This window comes from Rhopilema esculentum, chromosome 16, assembly GCF_057945365.1.
Source record: "Rhopilema esculentum isolate cy_ngs chromosome 16, ASM5794536v1, whole genome shotgun sequence".
NCBI classification, from domain to species: Eukaryota; Metazoa; Cnidaria; class Scyphozoa; order Rhizostomeae; family Rhizostomatidae; genus Rhopilema; species Rhopilema esculentum.
In genome coordinates this window covers 2,809,738-2,830,948 of record NC_142830.1, presented here as the reverse complement: position 1 = coordinate 2,830,948, position 21,211 = coordinate 2,809,738, and the positions used below count along the sequence as shown (strand labels likewise).

The 21,211-nt window shown below is 35.3% G+C and overlaps 1 protein-coding gene across 2 annotated transcripts in view; it reads right to left on the bottom strand.

The window, feature by feature from the left end:
• The window catches only part of LOC135682766 (uncharacterized), a 37,319-nt gene that overhangs the window by 10,464 nt on the left and 5,644 nt on the right, over positions 1-21,211 (bottom strand). For both annotated transcript variants that reach the window (XM_065197791.2, XM_065197792.2), the window contains exons 5-15: positions 16,684-16,745; positions 15,880-15,892; positions 15,266-15,332; positions 14,505-14,533; positions 13,829-13,899; positions 13,161-13,268; positions 12,181-12,213; positions 11,313-11,353; positions 2,554-2,606; positions 956-1,141; positions 256-338 (exon numbers count right to left, since the gene is read on the bottom strand). In XM_065197791.2, coding sequence (XP_065053863.2) covers positions 256-338; positions 956-1,141; positions 2,554-2,606; positions 11,313-11,353; positions 12,181-12,213; positions 13,161-13,268; positions 13,829-13,899; positions 14,505-14,533; positions 15,266-15,332; positions 15,880-15,892; positions 16,684-16,745 — 746 coding nt within the window. The remainder of the gene's footprint in view (positions 1-255; positions 339-955; positions 1,142-2,553; positions 2,607-11,312; positions 11,354-12,180; positions 12,214-13,160; positions 13,269-13,828; positions 13,900-14,504; positions 14,534-15,265; positions 15,333-15,879; positions 15,893-16,683; positions 16,746-21,211) is intronic.

The window sequence follows — 21,211 nt, the reverse complement described above, 5'->3', positions numbered from 1 at the left end:
AACTCATTGCTGAAGTCAGAAGCTAAAAAGAAATATTTTTGAAGAGAAGATTTATTTTGGGAGAAGGAAGCTCGAAGAATCAGAAATAAAAAACTTGTTTCAAGAAAAAAATGGAAAGCAGGTTAATATTTATGTCTACTACGTTTATTCATTTTCAGATCAGAATTCACAAAAGAAAAGCAAATTCGCAACAAGCTCCATTTGCCAACCAATATTTTTCAAAAAAGGGTAAAAGCATTGTAGTTAAGACAGTACCCTGAAAACCACCGCAGAGTGTCCTTCTAGAGCTGGTGGTCGTGTTCCTCCACCGATTTTAACCTGCTCCCAACTGTTTTCAGCTGGAGATGAAAATAAGAAAGGCTTATCAATTGTATTGTCTATCAAATTCGCCTCTTTCTTAATGTTGCCTAACGATATGAAAGAACGGCAAATTTTATTGCAATGAACTAGCAGTGAGTGACGGAATTAAGCAAAAACCTTCAAAATAATGTATGAGAATAGTAATAAAATTTGAAAATACATTTATTTAAATATATGAGAACAAAAGCCAAGAATGCTTGCTCTAAATATTTAGCCTGCATGATAAAGAGAAAGTACACAGGACTATCATCCTGTTATCACACTGCACATTTTGAAATATAGTCTACATGTTTATTGAAATATCTGCAAAGGGCAGGCGTATTCATTTTGGTACTAGAGGTCTGAGGGACAAAGGAGCCTATTTTTAGGTTTATGTTGTGGAGAAATTGGGAGAATTGAGGATCAAAAGTTCGTTGCTATGGGTCAATCAAATTCTTGAGAGCTAACATCGAAATAAATGACAGCGACAAGGTCCAGAAAGATTTATCAGACGAGTGTGGATAAACATTGTGAAAGGTTTGCAAATAGGATAACATGACAAAAGTTTTAAAATAATTGCAAGGTTTTCGGTACAGAATTGCAAATCATACGTTACCAAGACTGTATCTCCATAGATCCTTCAGAGTAGAAGCTTTGCCACGCCCGCCAAGCAAATAGATGTATCCATGATACAAAACGGCAGTATGCTTTGATCTGCTGGGAGGGAATTTTCCACTGGAATTTGGAAACAATGGACTCCAAAGATATCGTGAGTTTTCTAGCTGAATGGTGTCATCTTTGCCTATGAAGATAAAATATAAACAAGGTAGCGAAAGACTGGTTTCTTCACAATAACAGTACTTTCCACAGCAGTCACTTTTTGTAAAAAGGCTATCATGTAAAAATTCCTATTGCACAGGTTCTCTAAAAGCTCCTCAGGAAATAAAATTGTTTTAGCATCAAAGGGGACCTTTACCATATGGCTATCGCCACACGATAATTTGCAATATTAGAAAAATTGAATCCGAGACGGTATGTTTACGAGGCAGTACGAAAAGGGAATACGTATTGTCTAATCAGAAGTTCTGTCATGTTATGACATCTTTAGATTGGGGCAGAAAAAAATCTTTGTTGCTTTGTAATTTAAAAAAAAGCTTCTTTTGATTTGTCTTGTTTTGCATTTCATATGACTACATAGTTATGTTAAGTTCGTCTGCCTTAGAAATTTAACAGCTAATTTCTGCATAGCTTTGAATTTTCACTGCACAAATTGATTATCACTTAGCCTTAAAATAGGTAGTATCGAGACTCTGAAATATTAAGTAATTAATCGCAAAGGGCAAAGGTAATCATTCTATTTATCTCATAATTCTCTTAATATGTTACGGAGAAAGATATGTCGATAGAGTGTTCATCTTAACACGAATATTGAATATTGATAAGACTTCTGTTTTCTGTTGGTGAATTTTATATCCCCGTAGTTATGTTATCAAATGCCACGTTCCTTTAAAAAGTTTGTCACTTTGAAAATATCCTACAGTTGTTTTGAATTCTAATGGCAACATCTTGAAGAACCCAAACATGTCAATGTCCTTAAAGAAAACAGGCTCGAGGAGGTTTGCTTCGAGGAAGCCACCACAATGACTGTGTCTCTTTAACCAAAGAACTGAATGGTACAATGGCAAAAAGTGAAGTAGAGTTTAGGTGTGTCACTTTTACGAATTCACAACAGACAACCAAACAGTTTAAACGGTGAATTAAAAACATATGATGAAGCTAAAAAATCACAACAGTGATAAAGCATGGATCAAAATCCTAAAACCCAAACTTCCGCTATACATCGCAGTAACATGGATTTTGCTCAAGAGGCAGGTGGTTGAAGATCTGTGGGTCGGCTGCTTCTCAAAGTTCGGTTTTGAGCTCGAAGCGCCTGCTTATCGGGAAAGAGACTTGAGCAGAAATATAAATTTAATGAATAAATGAATTCCTAAGAATTAGGTCATTAAAGTTTTGGAGTTATCAAGGCTAATTACCGTGTTCCTTTGCCATCTCTGAAAAGAAGATACGAAGTTGAGGATAACGGAGACATACAAGTGACAGAAATCACTATCTAGCATCTTACTAACGATAGCGACAGCTGCTTAAATTTATTTGCAGTTTAGCAATGTTGAAAACAAAACACACCAAAGAGGCTCGAAAAAATATAAGGCATACCTAGTTTCGATTGAGTCTCAGCGGGATAATCCACCCAAGTTTGAGGAAGAAGCCTAAAAATTAAAAAAGCTTTTATTAAAATTTGAACCTATGGAGAAAAAACATAACATAAAACATACATAAAAGATAAAACATTAAACATATAACATGGCATAACATAGCAAAACAAAGCATATCATAACATGTGCTTCTTGCAATGGAACAAAAACATCTAAAGCAAAGCACATTTTTCAATTACAAGCACCGAAGCCCCTAAATATCTTGCTCCGGCGACGAAGAGAATCTTGGCCTCAAAAATTCCTTCAATAAGGCTTTACTTTGCAATAATATACCATCTCGATCACGACCAAATTTGACAATATAAATCAAGTCGATGCTGCGCAATGTTATGTTACTGTCGCAGCGACACTATTGTGGGCATGATACCAGGAATGAGGGCGGAAGAGGTAAATTTTTTCATGAGGAGCAATATTTATATGATAGGTTTAGTTTTATAGCATTTTAACTTTAAATGAATAACATTCAAAGTATCACAATTGGTGAGACAGACGGCCCCCGTGTAATTTTCAAAAAAACACAGCCCTGAATGATGAGAGCACTACATTAGAATTGTCATGCCAAAAGCCACTGGAGAGAAAACTTATAATTTTCAGCGTGCATACAATCATTGCCAAAAGTACATGGAACATCGATTTGAAGTCGTTTCTCTTTTGCCTCTCAGACAATGTTGATAATTTAGAAAAATATCATAGAAGTTGCAGAAAAAAGCGTTCTTCCTAATCCCCTACGTCGTTTTATGGTAAACTAACATTGTTCAAGGGTGGTGGGGGGGGGGAGGGGTGGCTGATTTTGCCCTTGAAAAATTACGTTACTGTACCAAGACTTTTGGCAAGCATTGCAGGTATTCATCAGAAAGCCTGTTGATAAGCAGAATGACCTTTGGATAAGATCTCCTTTAATGATGCTCATATAATTGTGTGTGGATGTAATAAACCGCTTACAGTCTATACTTTTGCGACTTCGAATGGTTGTAAACTATTGAGGAAAAAATTAAACCAAGATTTGAGTACTCTTGCAAACGACATGAAGTTTTCTGTTCCCTTGCTTTTCCCTTTCAGGATTCCTTGGGTATCTGGCAAGGTATCTAACTGCATGGTAAAATTTTACACTAGTTGTGGCCAGTGGTGGCGCCAAGGGGGGGGGGGGGGTATGGGGGTAATTACCCCCACTTTTGTCGAAAAATGGTCTACATATTTCTTCTAGAAATGGATTAAAAAAAGCGTGGTAGGGGTAGATCAAGTTATCTAAGGAAAATTAACCTGGTACGAAGCACTGAAACAAGGCAAAAGGGGTGTGGCCTTACTGGAACTACCCCACTACCATCTAAATTAGCAGTAGCTGGCGCCGCCACTGGTTATGGCTGTACAGGTATGATAATAAAGTGATTTCTCAATTTGGGGAGGTACTCTTAATCGAGAAGGCAATATCGTATAAGCATTTTAATGACAGTAGTCGATGGGGAAACCAAAAAAGGATGTAGGGACTGGGTGATAAAACCAACAAGCAAACGAATGCAGCGTGCAAGGGATTTGAAAGCTTTGGAATAGCTATAACGTTAACAATATTTGTCAGCATATAACTAAACAAAGTTTGATTCACCAAAAAAACATTCTACTACTGAACCGAAATATCATTATTTTTAAAACTTTGTTATTGGTTTCACTCAGTAAAAGATTCCTTTGAAATATAAGGTGCAATGTCAAGAATTAAAGAGCCTCCGGGCCTTGTCCTAAACGCCCATTTTTGCCGAATACTTCCTTGGCATTGGAAAAAAGACTATTCGCAAGGCAAGGCATCGTGTCTTAGAAACCGCTTTGTCTTCGAAGGTCAACAAAACAGTATCCGTTCCATGGAAACATTACTCATGGTCAAGTGATATTGACACAGAATTAAAAAAACGATCTCTCGAGTATCATATTTTGCTCGGTCAGCAAATCTCCAACTGTTAGAGAAACAGTTAAAAACAAATCTTACGCAGAGATTTTAATACCAAATTGATGAGCAATCGCCGTTCCCAGAAGCTGCCAATAAAAGTCAATCTGAAATCCCTACAACCATATTACAGTACCTCTAGGCTAAGAATTGGCGTGGTTGTTTTGAATTTAAAAATTACCGTCCTTCCTAGGATGTACACCATAAATCAGAAAATTCGGTGCCTTCGAGGTTTTGCGTTTGGTGAACATATCTAAACATTTCAACTCGACAAGCCGCTCAACAGCCGACAAGTCAATTCTTGGGTTATTACATGCACCGCAAGTCCTTGAAGAAACGTTTAATTTTTAGCTTTTAAACAGTTTATCCTAATGGACCTAATACCTCGCATTCTGCTCTTTTGTTGAATCTTGCTTCTCTTTCCTCGGCTAGTTTATTTCGAGTCACTTGATAACGAGTACTAAATGCTTGAAATGTCTGTTTTTAACAATTTATTTCATGTTGGAATTTGAATTGTCATATTGTTAAACAATGTTATGTCAAAATATGGTATATTAGATAGTCAAACAAAGTTGTTTGCTAAAAACTTTTTATAAAGAGATCTCCATTTACTTCAGTCATACTTTCTGATGTCAGATTTGACAACTGGAAATCCTGTACACTCTCTGGCATCTTTGAAATATCACTGAAAATACTTTTTGTTATTTTGAAAGTCGCGAACAAAAATTGAAGAGGCTTCCCTAGTGCTTGAAAATTTTGTTCAGAATAAACTTTGGTTTCGAAAAGTGTCGGTGGGATTAATCTTCAGTTGTCCAGTTTTACTGAAAAATAAATCCCACCGAAATTGTGGTACTTAGTGCACTCTCAAGGTTCTTTCAGATGAGAGCTGTGGATTTACAACTGTGCCAATTTTATTACTACAGCATGTGGTGTGTTAAAGCTCATTAAACTCTGCCGTTGAAGACAAAACGCAGAACATCTGCAACATCAGTACATTTCCTTCAAACGATGAAATTCGACAAACATGTTTTGTCAGCAATTCCAATTCAGCAAGTTTGAGACCTTGTACCACAGGCTGACCTCTAACAACATTAGGAATGTGTCTAGATCAGCAAAATCCCCTGATAGGAAAGCCTTACTGTCCTTTCTACGAAACTGTGTAAGTGTACTTGAAGGTACCGGAGCTTTTTTCTATTATATCAACTTTTTAACGTTTTGTTACAAGACTAGAAAGAAGTAATGCATTAACTAGAAGTTTTTATCGGCTTTCTTAGGAGAAACCAAAAGTTTATAAGTCTGTTTCAATTTTCCAAGACTCAGCAGTTTAACGAGGAGTAATAAAAATTCAACGGCAAAATTACCCAGTTTTTTCTTAGAGCTTTGTTCATAATGTACCATAAACAGAAAAATAGCACGGCTTTTGCAATGTACGAAGAATGTGGAGGAATGGTACTTCGATATTATGAATTGGCGATGTGGACAAAACTGATGATGATGATAATTGATGATGATTGATGATGATTATGATTATGATTATGATGATGATTGATGATTATGATTATGATGATGATGATGATGATGATGATGATTGATGATGATGATGATGATGATGATGATGATGATTGATGATGATGATTATGATGACGACGATGACAATGATGACGACAACGAAGATTCCAAATATATTAAAAGTCTGAACTTTTCTAGATGCGCTTCCAGTCTGTTTCCCAGACAACTAAGAACCTTTATGCTCTATGAGATTGCGATTCACAGACTTAAAATACCTAAAAAACGGTGGCACGAGCTATGACTCGCCAAGATTACAGAACTCATTTATTGGGGCTCTGTGAGTGGAACCTAACTGGGAATCTGTTTTTTTATTTGACGAAGGACATTTTTTGCTTGATAGCATAACACGAAAAATTATTTTTATTCGGTTGCTTTATCAAAATGCGTTTCGCATATTTACAGTTTCTTGATAAACGGCGGGAACTGCTATGACGCAGTAAGTTTACAAACCCAGATCTTTTGATTCCACTATCAACCTTTGCAAGAAGGAGAAATCGATGCGTGCCTAACGATCTCTAACGACCAGCGCTGACAAAATGGTTCCAGCATAATGATCTCGCGGCAGTGCAATTACTTGATTACGAAGGGGAATCTTTCGTACGTAATTGTGAGCAGCCAAACTTTTAATTTCGTAAACTTCCAAGTTACGAGTGCAAAGATTTCTTCAACTCGGCAATTCAACTATTTGATGAAGAAATGTAGTCATAGACCCCAAGATTATTCATTGATTATTCTCGTAACTGTTGGTCTGACCTCACACGTTCCAAATTTCTATTTTTTTTACGTTGTTCCTGCACCAAACTATCTTATCCAACATATTGACCCTTTCTTTAAAAAAAATATGGGGTCTGAAAAATTTCGAATGAATTTTGGATCAACCCCAGAGAAAATTGAAAAGTCCCTGCAAGCATTTTGCGACAATTTCGCAAAGCCTGGAAATCTTCGAATAACTTTCACCGACTTTGCAAAACTTTTCAAACACTTACAATATATTTTCCACGACTCATGCATGAAAGTTAATTCTTGCAGAAACTCGTGAAATCGCATATTCCCGCACTTTCTTTTGTATCCTACATAGCAAATTGCAAATTATACGTCTAATTACGTTGACGCTTGACAGGATGAAAGCACCATTCTCGATTACGAGAAGTTTCTGATCTATTCTGGCTACCGTTCAACATGCACGTGCAGAACCAATTTTAACTGCACAACGTCACGTGCAAATCTAAAGGTGATTGGTCGAATCTAAGAGGATGACCACAAAGGGGATCTCAGGCTAGCAGCCGAACCCAATTTAATAGCACGATTATAGACCTAAGTGTCGATTAGCGAACCTCAATTGCCCACTTAATCGGGAAACTCACGATTCTCGATTGTTCCTTTGGGAAAATTGGGAAAATCCTTTGATTTTGGAATTCTATGCCTGCATTGTTTCGATTGTCTCCCGCCTTTGAATTCGGCTTCTATGTTTCCATTGTTGAACTCATCAAAATGCCGATCCATTGTTACACAATTGGCAACAATTCTACATATATATATATATATATATATATATATATCTATATATATGGATGCCCATCGAGCTGAGCAAAATCCCCCCTTCATGTACTCATTCTTCGTACATAAAAATGCCCTAAAATAATCTTCAGGTGGCCTAGTCAAAACAAGAAATTTCTAAAGTGATCTGCATACATTCTGGGTTTCTTTACATAGAGATTTTTCGAGACGTCTTTGACCTTTACGTACAGTTTCATAATCAAAATTTTTTGACAAGAAAAGGAAACTACAAACAAACAGCTATATAGCGTATTTTTTAATTTTTTTCGATTCCTTTTGCCATCTAATTATCAACAGATTTCAAACCGTTTTAAAAAGCAAATGGTAATAGCAATTGTCACATCTGCGGTTTCATTACAATCGGATTAAAATACAATAACAAACTACAGAATCTCAACGACCTCTTAATGTGATTTTCAAAGAGTTATTTAGAAACATTCAGAATTAATGAGTTTGATATCATGCACGCAATCAATGGCTGTCACAGCTTTGAGGAATAACTATCATGGCATGTTGCTTGTTTATGTCTTGTTTGGCTCGTCTAGCGACAGACAACAAGCACAATTCTACACAATGAAGCACCAGCAACATAGCAACTGAAGCAATGGCTTTCATTCCGTTTCGACTACCAACTATGTTTTCTATCTACGAACATAGTTTTAAACACAATACTTAAATGGTTTATGAAAATATTCGGATATTTGATTGTTTATGAAAATATTCTTCAAACTAGAGCATTCATGAACAAATCTTCGATAAGGAGGAGGCGACGCCCCCTTTGATTAAGCGACGGCCTAAAAATATGTTTGGGTAAGCATAATATAATTAAAATTACTGTTTTACCAAACTGTGATATAGTGCTCGATGCCGTATAGGTGAAGCTATACACGCGTTGGTATAAAGAATAGGAAGGTTCTGGGTTGCATTTGTGAGTTTAATGTTTTATGCAATCATCAAGCAACTGTTTATAAAAGCATAAATTGTTACCTGTTTGCCGGCAAAATACATCGCAAAATCTTCATTTCGTACTCTCTCATCGTCTAATGCTTACTGATTGAAGCAAACTTTAACAAACTTGACCTTTTAACCAATAATAAGAATATGATCAAGAGCATGCAGCCTGGGTGCCAACATTCGAAACTGTCCGTCTTCCTACGTTGTCTCTGTTTACAATGACGCAACGGTCAGTTTTCATGTATTCAATATTTGGTTTTCGTGCGGCTGGTTACTGCTTCAAGAATCACGTTATCTCTTTCAAACGGCATATTACAAATGACAATACTGCGCATTCCATTTTTATTGTTCGACAGTTTCCCCAAACTACTTTACTGCGGTCAATTCAATGGTTCTTATATCAACATTGAAATCTTTAGAAATGTCTAGCATACTGACAATGCCTTTGTGCCGAATGGGAAACGGTGTCCTCCTTCACAGTGGCTACAGGGGCGGTCTAAGTTGTTTTCAAAGAAATCTTCATTTTGCCTACCAGCGAAAGGCGAGAAACATTTGTGATTGCAAAAATTATTATGAGCTGTGCAATATGTACTTTTCGAAAGGGCATATTGTTGGCAACAGTATGGCTCGAATTATCACCATGCGACAACATAAGGTCTGACCTACTTCTGAAAAACATACAATAATTTATTGTACGTAATTGCTAGTTTTGAAACCAACCTTCAAACCAAGCCTTATATGCTAAACTCGCTAAAAATTGGCTTCCTTTGACCACTAAAATTAGAAATCTATCCATCTCTCTCTCTTGGATCATCGCCATGAACAATACGTAATCTCCAAATCTAATAAAATTGCCATACGAGCCACAAAATATCTTACGATGTCGAAACAAATCGGGAACATCTCCCGTTTAGCTTTCAATACTTACTTATCTTTTTTCATTTTTTTGTTTGTTTAATAACATTGGATATGCTACATATCATACCAAGCATGCCAAATGTGTGCTGGCTAGATTTAGTGAGGTATGGATTTTGATGAAAAGAAATTATTCAAAAGAATATATCATAAGAGGTGTATATTATCATTTTTATTATTTTTATAAATAATATTGTCTTCTGTCTACCAGTTACAAGATTTTGGTTTAAAGAGCGTATTATCTTCATCGCAATCCATTCACCTCAACTCATACAACTTATACATTTAGAAGTCAAAAACATTGCCTATGTAACTGAGCTATGGCTTGCCATTTAAAGTAGATTTTCGACAGTAAAGTTTTATTAAGCATTCTGCTTTTACTACATTACATAATCTCCTGCAAAAATTGATGAATTTGAATAATAGTAAGTGTGACCAAAAAAGGTATCATTGTACAATGCTTTATCTGTTCATTGTTGCTATCGATACACTTTTTTTTATAAGAACAAACTTTATGAGAACATTGAGGTTCGATTGGCCCAAAAAATAAAAACAACTCTAGAACATGCTCAGCTTCAGAAAAGAAATTTAAAAAAAACAATTCGCATTTTGAAATTCGCAAGCACTCAACTACTGTACCGACATTCTTATGACAAAAAACATTGATGAGTTTGTCCATAAACACTAGCAGTCATTGCTGTATTTTTAAACCTTACCCAGTAAAACATCTTAGAAACTATAAACAGTATGCAACTTCTAAAATATTTGCAAAAAATCACTCTTAAAATAAGAACAGTTTTAAGAACATTGGAGCCTAAAATCGTCAAAAAGTTAAGAACATCGAGGCTCAGCAAAAATTATCTGGCTCTTATTAAAAAAGAGTGTATTTTAGGAGGCCAGTGTTATGTCAAAACATTGAAAAAAGGAGAAGGGCTTTCTGGTTCTCCCAAAAATACAAAAAAGAATAAACGACTTGAACTAAATCTCGATAATAAAAGCAGAGTCAATAAGAAGATTAGTCCTTTCAATAACTTTCCCCGATTAACACAACCCTGATTTACTAAAAATGGTTGGGCAACATGAAACTCTCTTACTGCCTTCCAAACAGGGCATAAAAAAGCTGGAATTCAAATTTGCTTAGATCATCAATCTGAATACTTTCTTATAAACCTCTTAAGCGGTGTAATGTTGATTTCATGTATAGTATCTTTGAATTTGAATGTCAGCAAAGCATTACAGACCCGTTATCCCCAGTCTTAGCCCCATTTTAAATCCTAACCTTGGTAATGTTAACTGTATAAAAGTCTTTGTACTTGGCACCCTGAGTACCAGAGCCTCGTTTGAATAAACATTTCTGTGACTATCCTTGAAACATAACTCTGAAATTAGACTAAGAAGACTCTGAGGATTATGGCATCCCGGCAAAAAAGAGCTAATGACAGTAATGACAGTGAGAACAACTTGTAAGTCGAGCCTGTTCTCCCTTAAGATCTGTATTCGTACAAAACTAGCAAAATAAGCCAGTAGGTCTTAGACCGTTTACACCAACAATCAGTCTCTTTTTTCAACTGAGACAAAATGAACTCTTTGAAGTGACAGATTCAAAGGTAAAGAGATCATAGGTCTGGAAAATGTTAGGGTAGCCTGCCATTAAATATAATCTATTCACGCTTTTTGCAAACATGACTGAGCTTGTAACGTCTGTGTTGCAGATTATACAGTCAGAGAAGCTGAAATAATTTTGATCTGTAAAAAATAGGAAAATCACTGACCTGTTGTTTCTTTTATCCCTTGCATTGAATTCTTGGTATTTCTGAAACAAAAAGTAAAAATCTCTAAAAAATCCACCCTGCTTGAATTCCTTATCATCCCCTCCTGACCTCATCCCCCCTTGCCACGTCCCCTTCTTACACCACAATCTCCTTGCCTGTTATCCTCATATACGCCTCATCTCTCCATATATATACGCCTCATCATTATGGGATCCTTTCCTCATCCATTCCCCCTTGCCCCATCCCATTGAAAAGAAAATTACTCCTGCAGTTTATTAGCCTTAGCTGGGTTATTTCCTGGATAAAAAAGAACTGGTATAGGAAACCGTACTGCAGATGATCGAGAGTGAAACTGAATTCATTGGGTGTATATCGGTAAAAATGCTTGTCTCAAAATTACCTTATTCATATTTTTCTACTTAAAGTCATCTTTAAGGGCTAAAATCTACAAATACTCAAACCGACATTTAATTACTCTTGCAATAAGCAAATTTTGGGTACAAAGTGCTTTCCCGCTTCTTATCGTGGGGCAAGTGTGGAACCGGCTTGATTCCATCATGAAACAGATCCCCCTCCCCTTCTCCTCCTTTGTACCACGTCTTCTCTGCTGAGATGGATCATTTTTTACATAAAACACTTTTTTAGCTTTGGATCTTAGGCTGAACAGGCTATTTTTATTGCATAAAAACGTACGTAAGTGATGTATTAATGTAAAGATCTGTTTTACAGGTCCATCATTAACAGTTGTACACGCTTTGGTATATGTCCAAGACGATTGTAAGATGCTTCTTAGAACGGCCTTGTGCAAGGAAACATAGATGTACGGGTAACAAAAGCTAAAAATGAGGTAGAAATTAATGCGACTTACTCTGAGATCAATGTCTCTATCATTAAGGGGTCGCTGAAAGAGTGGAGAAAGAAAGAATGTTGAATTGCATAAAGGAATAACTGAGTAGAGACTATCATATTTAAAAGGTCAGTGGGTAGTGTCGTATGATAGTGCGTACTTCTGTAGGCGACCAGGTGAGATTATGCTTTGTCTTTGATTTTGAGCATTAAGTAAATTTGCCGGAATTTAAAACACAAAACGCAGTTTAAATTACAGCAAACTCTTCTTCTATCTAAAATTCTTTTACGGAATAGAACAAAAAGAATCAAACTCTGAAGTTGAGAGTAAAGGTTTTTTTATCTTCGAGTTTATCCCGCAAATCTTTTTGATCAACAAGAAACCGTACATAATGAAACAGTGTAAACGATTCTTTCGTTATCGTTTGATCAGATAAAAATTTCTATGTCTATGCTTTTTAAGAGATTTTCTTTGTTGATCATCATGGTCAGAAAAGAAGTGCATCGGTTTCTTAATTCAACTTTATAAAAGAACATACGTCGTTTCTCAGAAAACAATTTCGAACCAAATCTAGTTTTTATTTATGATTAAATTGAGCAGCATTGATGAACGCCAACATCAGTTTAGATAGATTATTTGAATTTGTATTAGAAAGATAACTCAAGTCCACTACCAATTTCAAGCAAAAAAAGGGACTGTACAAAGGCATAGATGCAAGCATTTCAGAACTGGGAGGGGCACATGTATGAAACAGGGGGCACGAGCTGAAAATAGGTACTCTAACTCTGGTTCTAAAAACTGGGGGCACATGCCTCTTGTGCCTAACCATTCACGATTCCTACCTCTATGTACAAAGGTAAACTAGAAATAGGGTAAACTAAAGCAGGCTGGAAGTTAAAAAATACTATACGGAATGGGTCATACGAGAAAAAGAAAGACTATTTTCGTCTTAATAGTATCAAAATTGATTGGTGCTATAAAAAGAAAAATGAAAGCATTACCCAAGTTTTCTTTAAAAACTTTTGAAATGGATAGTTAAATACTGCTCTGACTAGCTCTTTGTGTCCACCCAGCCAAGCCTGAAAGTTCTCCAGTGATAGCCTACCGGTCTAGAATACATAAGTCTTGATTATGCTATGATAACGAAAAAAAATATCAACGCGCCAATTTGGCCTATCAGAGATTTTTAAGTGAGTATAAAAGAAAGCATTTTCAATACTGATTTCGGTATATTCCATTTAAGCTCACAGTTATATGATATGGCTTCATACCAGTAAATGGTGTTTTTTAAAACTATTTGCTGTAAAATTCTGGTACAACAAACACAATTATAAAAACAAGAAGCATTATGTAATGGATAATATCAACAATACAAAATTTTAAATACCTCTTTGCAAAATTGTCATTTAAGCTCAAAATAGTCATACATTTTAAATACATATTCAGAAGTATATGAAATGAAATCTTTGAAAAAATCCTAACCATTTATATACTTTATTGACTAAAAATCTGGCTTGAAGATGACTGGTTGTTCCAAGTAATTTTGATAGGGAATTCTAGGTACAAAGAAGGATTGTGAAGGATTGTCAAGTCATGATCCATGTAACCTTACCACGCCTCAACTAAACCAACTGGAAAATATCTCAGGAAGGACAAAACATTCACTAACCTGATTTACATCACATTCTTCAAAAGCCTCGTTTACAAGAATTCTAGCAGTATCACTTAAGTCACCGCTTTCTGAAATACAAAAAATACACAAATAACTTAGGGCTCTGAGGATGCAATAGAATACAGGAAAGGGGACACAAAGTAGAATTGAAAATAGAGGTTGTGTTATCTACCATATAATAGAAATATATCGGAGAAAAGAACAACGTGTAGGCTCACCAATATCATAAAATAACAGAGAGTTGGGGAGAACACGAGGTCTAAATTATACAGTTAATTATGATAATTTATTACGATGATAACAGTTGTTGTATATAAACTGTAGCTGGCAAATGAGGGGAATATGCAGGAAAACCAAATAGCATATGCCATTAGAGTATGGGTTTATGATTGAGCATTCAAACAGAGAGATAACATTCACTTGAATGTAAATATTAGGCACTGAATAGCTTTTTATTTAAAGTTGAAGATGTATTCTAGGTCATAAAATTTATCTCCATCTTTTCCCTGACTTAATTTTAGAAAAGAAAAACCATCCATTCGCATTACAGGTTTTTTATTTTTATAATCAAGCACAGGTTCGTCTTAACATTGAAACTGAAATTGAAACTTAATACAACAAAGAGGTACATAAAATAAATCTTGAATGAAATAATTAAGTCTACTATAGAAACCTGAATCTTGTTCACTGCTGCGTTTGAGGCTGTAAGTAGGAAACAGATTGATACAAAGATTACATTGTATGTTATATTTTGCAAGAAAACTGATTCAATAACAAGGATAACTGCGTGGTATGCAATTCAGACTACTATCCTTGATATGATGGTCTCCTTCTTAATCTCAAAAAATCAAAGTCGGAATTTATGGAATGGAAGCATGAGGTGCATATTTAATGGTCAAAGGGAAAGGATAAACTTTTTTTAGGGAGAAAAAGTTACATGAAATATGTAAATATTTGCTAAAATCTTTTCAAAATGAATCATGAAATTTTCCGCTCTAAACCACGATGGCCATCAAAGAAGTAGGTTTTAGAATGTCAGTTTTGAATTGTAATGCAGTATTATTAAATACGCCAATGAGAAACGCGAGCACATGACTGTTGAGGTTGCCCAATCAGTGCCGTTTGTCTATTATCAAGCGGCACTGATTGGGGAACCTCAAAAGTCACGTGCTCGCGTTTCTCATTGGCCTATTTCGATCAATAACTGGGTAAATGTATTTCCTAGTGCAGTATTATTAGTTAGAGCCTGGCTTCAAACAATTTGCTCGTCTTAAAATAAACCTCTGTTACAGTTATTTAAAATATACTATCTGTAAAGAGACTATAAAAAGCGTTACTTTCTTCAGGCTAAGACAAAAGATTAGGCATCAGGCGTTTAGGAATTCATTCACTTAAGCCAACGCATGACTTTCTAAGGCGTGGAAAGTTCTCTACCTGTCAGCTGCTTTGAGAGTTGGCTCTAACATTCTATACAGCTCATCTTCAGAGACTCCGTCGTCCTCTGTAATTAATAAAACCTTGTTTAGAATTTTAATAGCTAGGCGAGCCTTCTCATTTCAATGTATCTTTGAACAGAGCTAGAAAACGTAACGAAGCTTGGTTTGCAGAGCATTTATAAAAACTGAATATCATATTTGTGGCCTTAAAATCCTATTTGTTTGACTATGTAGGCCTCACAAAAGTTGTCAATTTATTAAGAACCACTGTTTTGCCTCTAATTAATGACAACATTACATGAAAAAGGATTATTCAAATATGCATCTCAAAAATGTTAATATCAAAAATTTCTCAAAAAACAGCTCTGCCTAACATGGAAACAATCAAAATCTGAATTAGTACTAAAAAAATTAAAATACGAAAAGAAAACTATTGAAAGAGCAGGAAAATGTCCAATATTGGCCTTGTGGAATAGTTTCAATTTTTGGCTCAATTAATATATTATCTTAGAATAACCAGTTAATAGATTTTCTGTTTCTGAATTAGTCATAATAGTTCAAGCTTTAACATAAATCAGCAATTCAACCAATGTCAAACAAAAATTCACTTACCATCCAAATCGAACTATAAAAAAACAGACAAAATTTAGCAATCATTTATGTTGTTTATTACTTTATTTGATATGCACCGAAAGTTTTTCATAAGTAAATTTATAAGAGAATTTATGAGGGAAATAGCTGTCTGTTACTGGCCAAATACAAGAATATCACAAGAATTGCTTCTCATAAAAATAATGTAGAGCATTACGTTAATAAGGAAAGAAATTTTTCATTTTTGTCCGGTGTTATTAATATGTACAAATTAGTGAAAAATCATTAAAATGCTCTCTCAAGGTCAGCATCACCTAATATGAACATATCATTGGGTTGGCATACCTAGAATGAATCTATTAAATAAAAAACCATGTTAAAAAATCCCTGATGATTCAATTCAACAAAAAACAGTAAGCAGATTTAATTCTGCATAAAATAACCAACGCTTGCGAACTTTTGTTCTATAAAGGTGTGTTATACAGAATAAATGCTGGATTAATGTTGGGATGTGGTAGATTCTAAGACCAACACGTAACTATATATATATACTTTCACTAGAAAGGGAAAAAGCTTTCTTATAAAAACGATGCAAAGTATTTTAGATAAAGGGCAAAGTATTTAAAATAATATCATAAGATGATTTGTGGGGATGCCCTCGATAAATTGCGAAATGAGCTTTCTAATTTTTTTAGGGGGCAGAGAGACAGTCTGAACAAACGAAAAGTGTCCTCAGCTATGCCTCGTTCAAATGATTAGCCTCGAAATCCAATAAATAAGATTATTAGAAATCTAATAAAATTGTCACTAAAGGGTATCACTTACCATATGGAACAACAAATTGCACTTATCGCTCATTGTTCCACGGAGGCACAGCGATATCCCACCTGCAGACAGAAAAATATTCTATCATCAAGTCAAAACAGTACATTATGAGCGACATAACATTTCAAGGGTAGAATCGAGCGATCTCTTTCTTCTGAGCTCATAATTCGATAAATAAGATTTTAATACACAATATAGCATTAACCATAGCTTATTGACAAAATCTATCTTTAAACTTATCGATAAACCTTTCGTCTCTTCCTTCCTTGTACATCTGTAAATATGCATCGACATAAACAATAGAAATGTCTCCTGCACACAAATCTCATGGTGATGATAGTTGCCTACGTCAACCCAATTGTTATTTCAATTTCTAATTGTTATTTTTAAAAGTGGAACGTGTTAGCCTAGCCTGGGTGCCAGAGCCCGGGAAATCCCGTTCTCCCATTAATTATGACAAACAGGTTTTTATCTTTAATACACTCTTTTTTATAAGAACAATTTTATTAGAACACGAGCCTCAAAACTGGTCAAAAGTTAAAACAAATTAAGAACAAGCTGAGGCTGAGCTTCTGCAAAATGCAATTTTGAACAACGCTTTTTCTCAAAATCGAGGATTTTTAGCGATGTGTGGGTGCTTTTTCGGTGAATATTCAAATTTGTCAGCAAATTAAGGCTGTCTCACTCACTTTGTTGGCAAATGAGGCCTGAACACCTCCTTAGAGCGAAAAAGCTAGCAATAGCACTGCTTACAGCCTCTTAATTTAAGAACAAATTAAGAACATTCCAGCCTCAGATTTTCGAAAAAATTAAGAACAGTCAGCCTGAACATAAATTTACTGGTTCTCATAAAAAAAGGGTGTAGTTAGGTTTTTTATTTTGCTGGGACATTTGGAAAGCAGTTTGATTATCTAACTGAATTGCACCCAAGGATAAATATGTTAAATTCCAAATTTTGGACTTTGGTGCCTAGGGTATTGTATGCCAAGAACTAGTTAAGTATCTTCAGATAACTCTCGGGCACAATCGTTAATCTTCCTCTTAACTCTCTAACTAACATGAAAAACGGCGTGAGTTTACAGCTAAAGATAGAGTTAATAGAATACCTAAAAAGATAGAGTGCAATAAAGACAAGCTAGGATTTCAATACAGAGATTTTTAGGTAAGTATGTATAAGCTGATTCACTGCATAATTATTTATGTAATTGTAACTGGGAATCGTGATGTAAACGAGACTAACTAAAGCGAGGTTGCAAAATAACGCCAAATAACTTTGACGTATTCAAATAACGTATTTAATAACGCCAAATAACTTTGAAATATTGACATAAACATAGCATATACAAAACGAATAATATCAGTTCAAGGTATACGGAGACTACTAAACTGGGCGTGTTAGAGAAGAATTTATATCAGAGTTTAACTAAGAACGATAAAGTGGCTTGTGATGAAAGAGTGGATGAAAGATAGACTTGGGTTCAAACTTTTTTCATAAATTAAATGAGTTTCTACTCCTCGTATTGTTAGGTCTCGTGAATATTTGGTTTTATTCATTTCATTTTCAGGTTGCGAGGCAAAGCATTTTATCTGGTGTCTTTTCCGAACAAAATGAGAAATACTTTGATGCTGGGAAACAGATTGTAAGATAAAAGACATTGCAATCGATGAGAAAGAGAATGAGGTCACGTAAGACGGAGGTCCTTAGCATTTCTAACTTTTGACTGGAATTAGAAAAATCTGGTCCTGCTCTCCCTCCGGAAGGTCTAGCAAAGCTTAACAGAATCAAGGTGTTTAAAATGAGCAAACATGCTTAAATTGATCTTATCAACATTAACAGAGGGTGAGAATTCAAAAAGGAGCATTTCTGTACCAGTTTGAGATTTATTTTGAATGCCAATACAAAAAGAGGATTTATGCACAATGTAAAAATAGAAAGTTCATGATGTATGCTATAGTATCTTTGGCTTGTGCATATAACGGTGAGATCACTAACTAGAAAAGATTAAGATTGAAGGTCCGAAATTTGTGACTTTCTTTCTTTCTTTGTGAATCACATACTTTCTTTTTAATGAATTAAGTATTGTATTTCTTTCCAGGTTACGAGAACAGCTTACTTTCTGACAACTAGTGCTTAAAATTTAAACAAGTAAGCAAAGAAAAGGTTATGGGCTGTTTCGAAAGAATTTCAGTATGAACATTGAATAGTTCTTCTTTTACCCTTTTCAGAGGGTGAATATAAGATATGTTAGGGAGAAAGCGCTCATGAAACAAATAGCTGAGGTTCTCATTATGAATCTTGGACAGAGAAAGAGCTTTATGGTTCTTTTTTAGATAACAGGTAGACCTTGAACATTTTATGGCCTCGATTCTGGTATAAGTATTCTCTGCCTGATTTTTGGGATTAGTTCATGCTATTTCAATGCAAATCTTTTGACTTCTCTGAAGAATTCAGCTTCATTTACACTTTATTTCCACTGACAATGCTTCAAGGATACGGCAAAGAAAAGAGTGCAAAAAAGCTGAGCATGGAACATTTTACAAAATTTCCACACCTGGAAAGAGTAATACAGAGAGTGATATAGAGAATGGGCAGTGAATGATACAGACAATGATACAGAGAGTGATACAGAGAGTGATACAGAGAGTCATACAAAAAATTATACAGAGAGTGATACAGAGAGTGATACAGAGAGTGATACAGAGAGTCATACAAAAAATTATACAGAGAGTGATACAGAGAGTGATACAGAGAGTGTTACAGAGAGTGATACAGAGAGTGATACAGAGAGTGTTACAGAGAGTGATACAGAGAGTGATAAAGAGAGTGATACAGAGAGTGATACAGAGAGTGTTACAGAGAGTGATACAGAGAGTGTTACAGAGAGTGATAAAGAGAGTGATACAGAGAGTGATACAGAGAGTGTTACAGAGAGTGATACAGAGAGTGATACAGAGAGTGTTACAGAGAGTGATACAGAGAGTGATACAGAGAGTGATAAAGAGAGTGATACAGAGAGTGTTACAGAGAGTGATACAGAGAGTGATACAGAGAGTGTTACAGAGAGTGATAAAGAGAGTGATACAGAGAGTGATAAAGAGAGTGATACAGAGAGTGATACAGAGAGTGTTACAGAGAGTGATACAGAGAGTGTTACAGAGAGTGATAAAGAGAGTGATACAGAGAGTGATACAGAGAGTGATACAGAGAGTGATACAGAGAGTGTTACAGAGAGTGATACAGAGAGTGTTACAGAGAGTGATACAGAGAGTGATGAAAAGAGTGATACAGAGAGTGATACAGAGAGTGATACAGAGAGTGATACAGAGAGTGTTACAGAGAGTGATACAGAGAGTGATAAAGAGAGTGATACAGAGAGTGATACAGAGAGTGTTACAGAGAGTGATACAGAGAGTGATAAAGAGAGTGATACAGAGAGTGGTACAGAGAGTGTTACAGAGAGTGATACAGAGAGTGTTACAGAGAGTGATACAGAGAGTGATAAAGAGAGTGATACAGAGAGTGATACAGAGAGTGTTACAGAGAGTGATACAGAGAGTGTTACAGAGAGTGATACAGAGAGTGATACAGAGAGTGATACAGAGAGTCACACAGATAATGATAGAGGGATTCATACAGAGAGGGTTAAAAAGAAAGAAAAAGTAAGAAAAACCATGTTTTATTTAATGATAAAATAAGAGGTAGCGAAGGAAATCTAACAAATCATGTGTGTTTACAAAATTATTGTGAAGTCCCTTTACTGTTCGTGTCCTTTATATGGTCGTCGCCAAGGAAACCTACATCACGGGGGCAACGCAGGCAAAATTGATTAAAAATTCTGATGTAAAGAGCCTTGTTTTTCGATTAAAATACAATTCAAAGAAGATTACATTCAAAAACAAAAACTTAATATTAAGCATGATACCAAAGCCAATTGAATGTTTAAAAAACTTTGAAATTTGTGGCGTGAAAAATAAGCGTTGTGATTCTCTTTGAAAGAAAAGCAACGGCAAGAAACAAAGAACATAAAGAAAAGGATTTTCAGTGTCATACGAAAGGGCAGTTGAGGATATATAGTGGAAACAAAAAGAATGGGAATTAGTTTTGGAAACCAAACTTCGGAATATAAATTTGAACATCTGGACAAAAAAATAAATCATTGTTCGGAGAATTCGTAGGATATTATGAGAAATGATAAAAGTATTTAAGTTGCCAGATAAAAGTATTTGTTATGCAAAAACATTAAATGTTTGCACTCTGTACTAATTTTAAAAGGGAATCGGCGGGAATCTGGTGTAAAGATGATGATTATATCTGATATCCTATGCTCCCCACATGCTTTATACTTGTTGTAGCACATACTTGGGTTATACTTGGGTTACAAACTGTGGAAACAACATGAGCGCTGGGTCAGCCAATACACTACACTTGTTGAGAAACTTTTTAAAACCTTAACAAGAGCTGGCAAGGGGGAAGATACTGGGATGAATGAAGGTAATGGCCCTAACACGAAAAAATTAAAGTTTATGC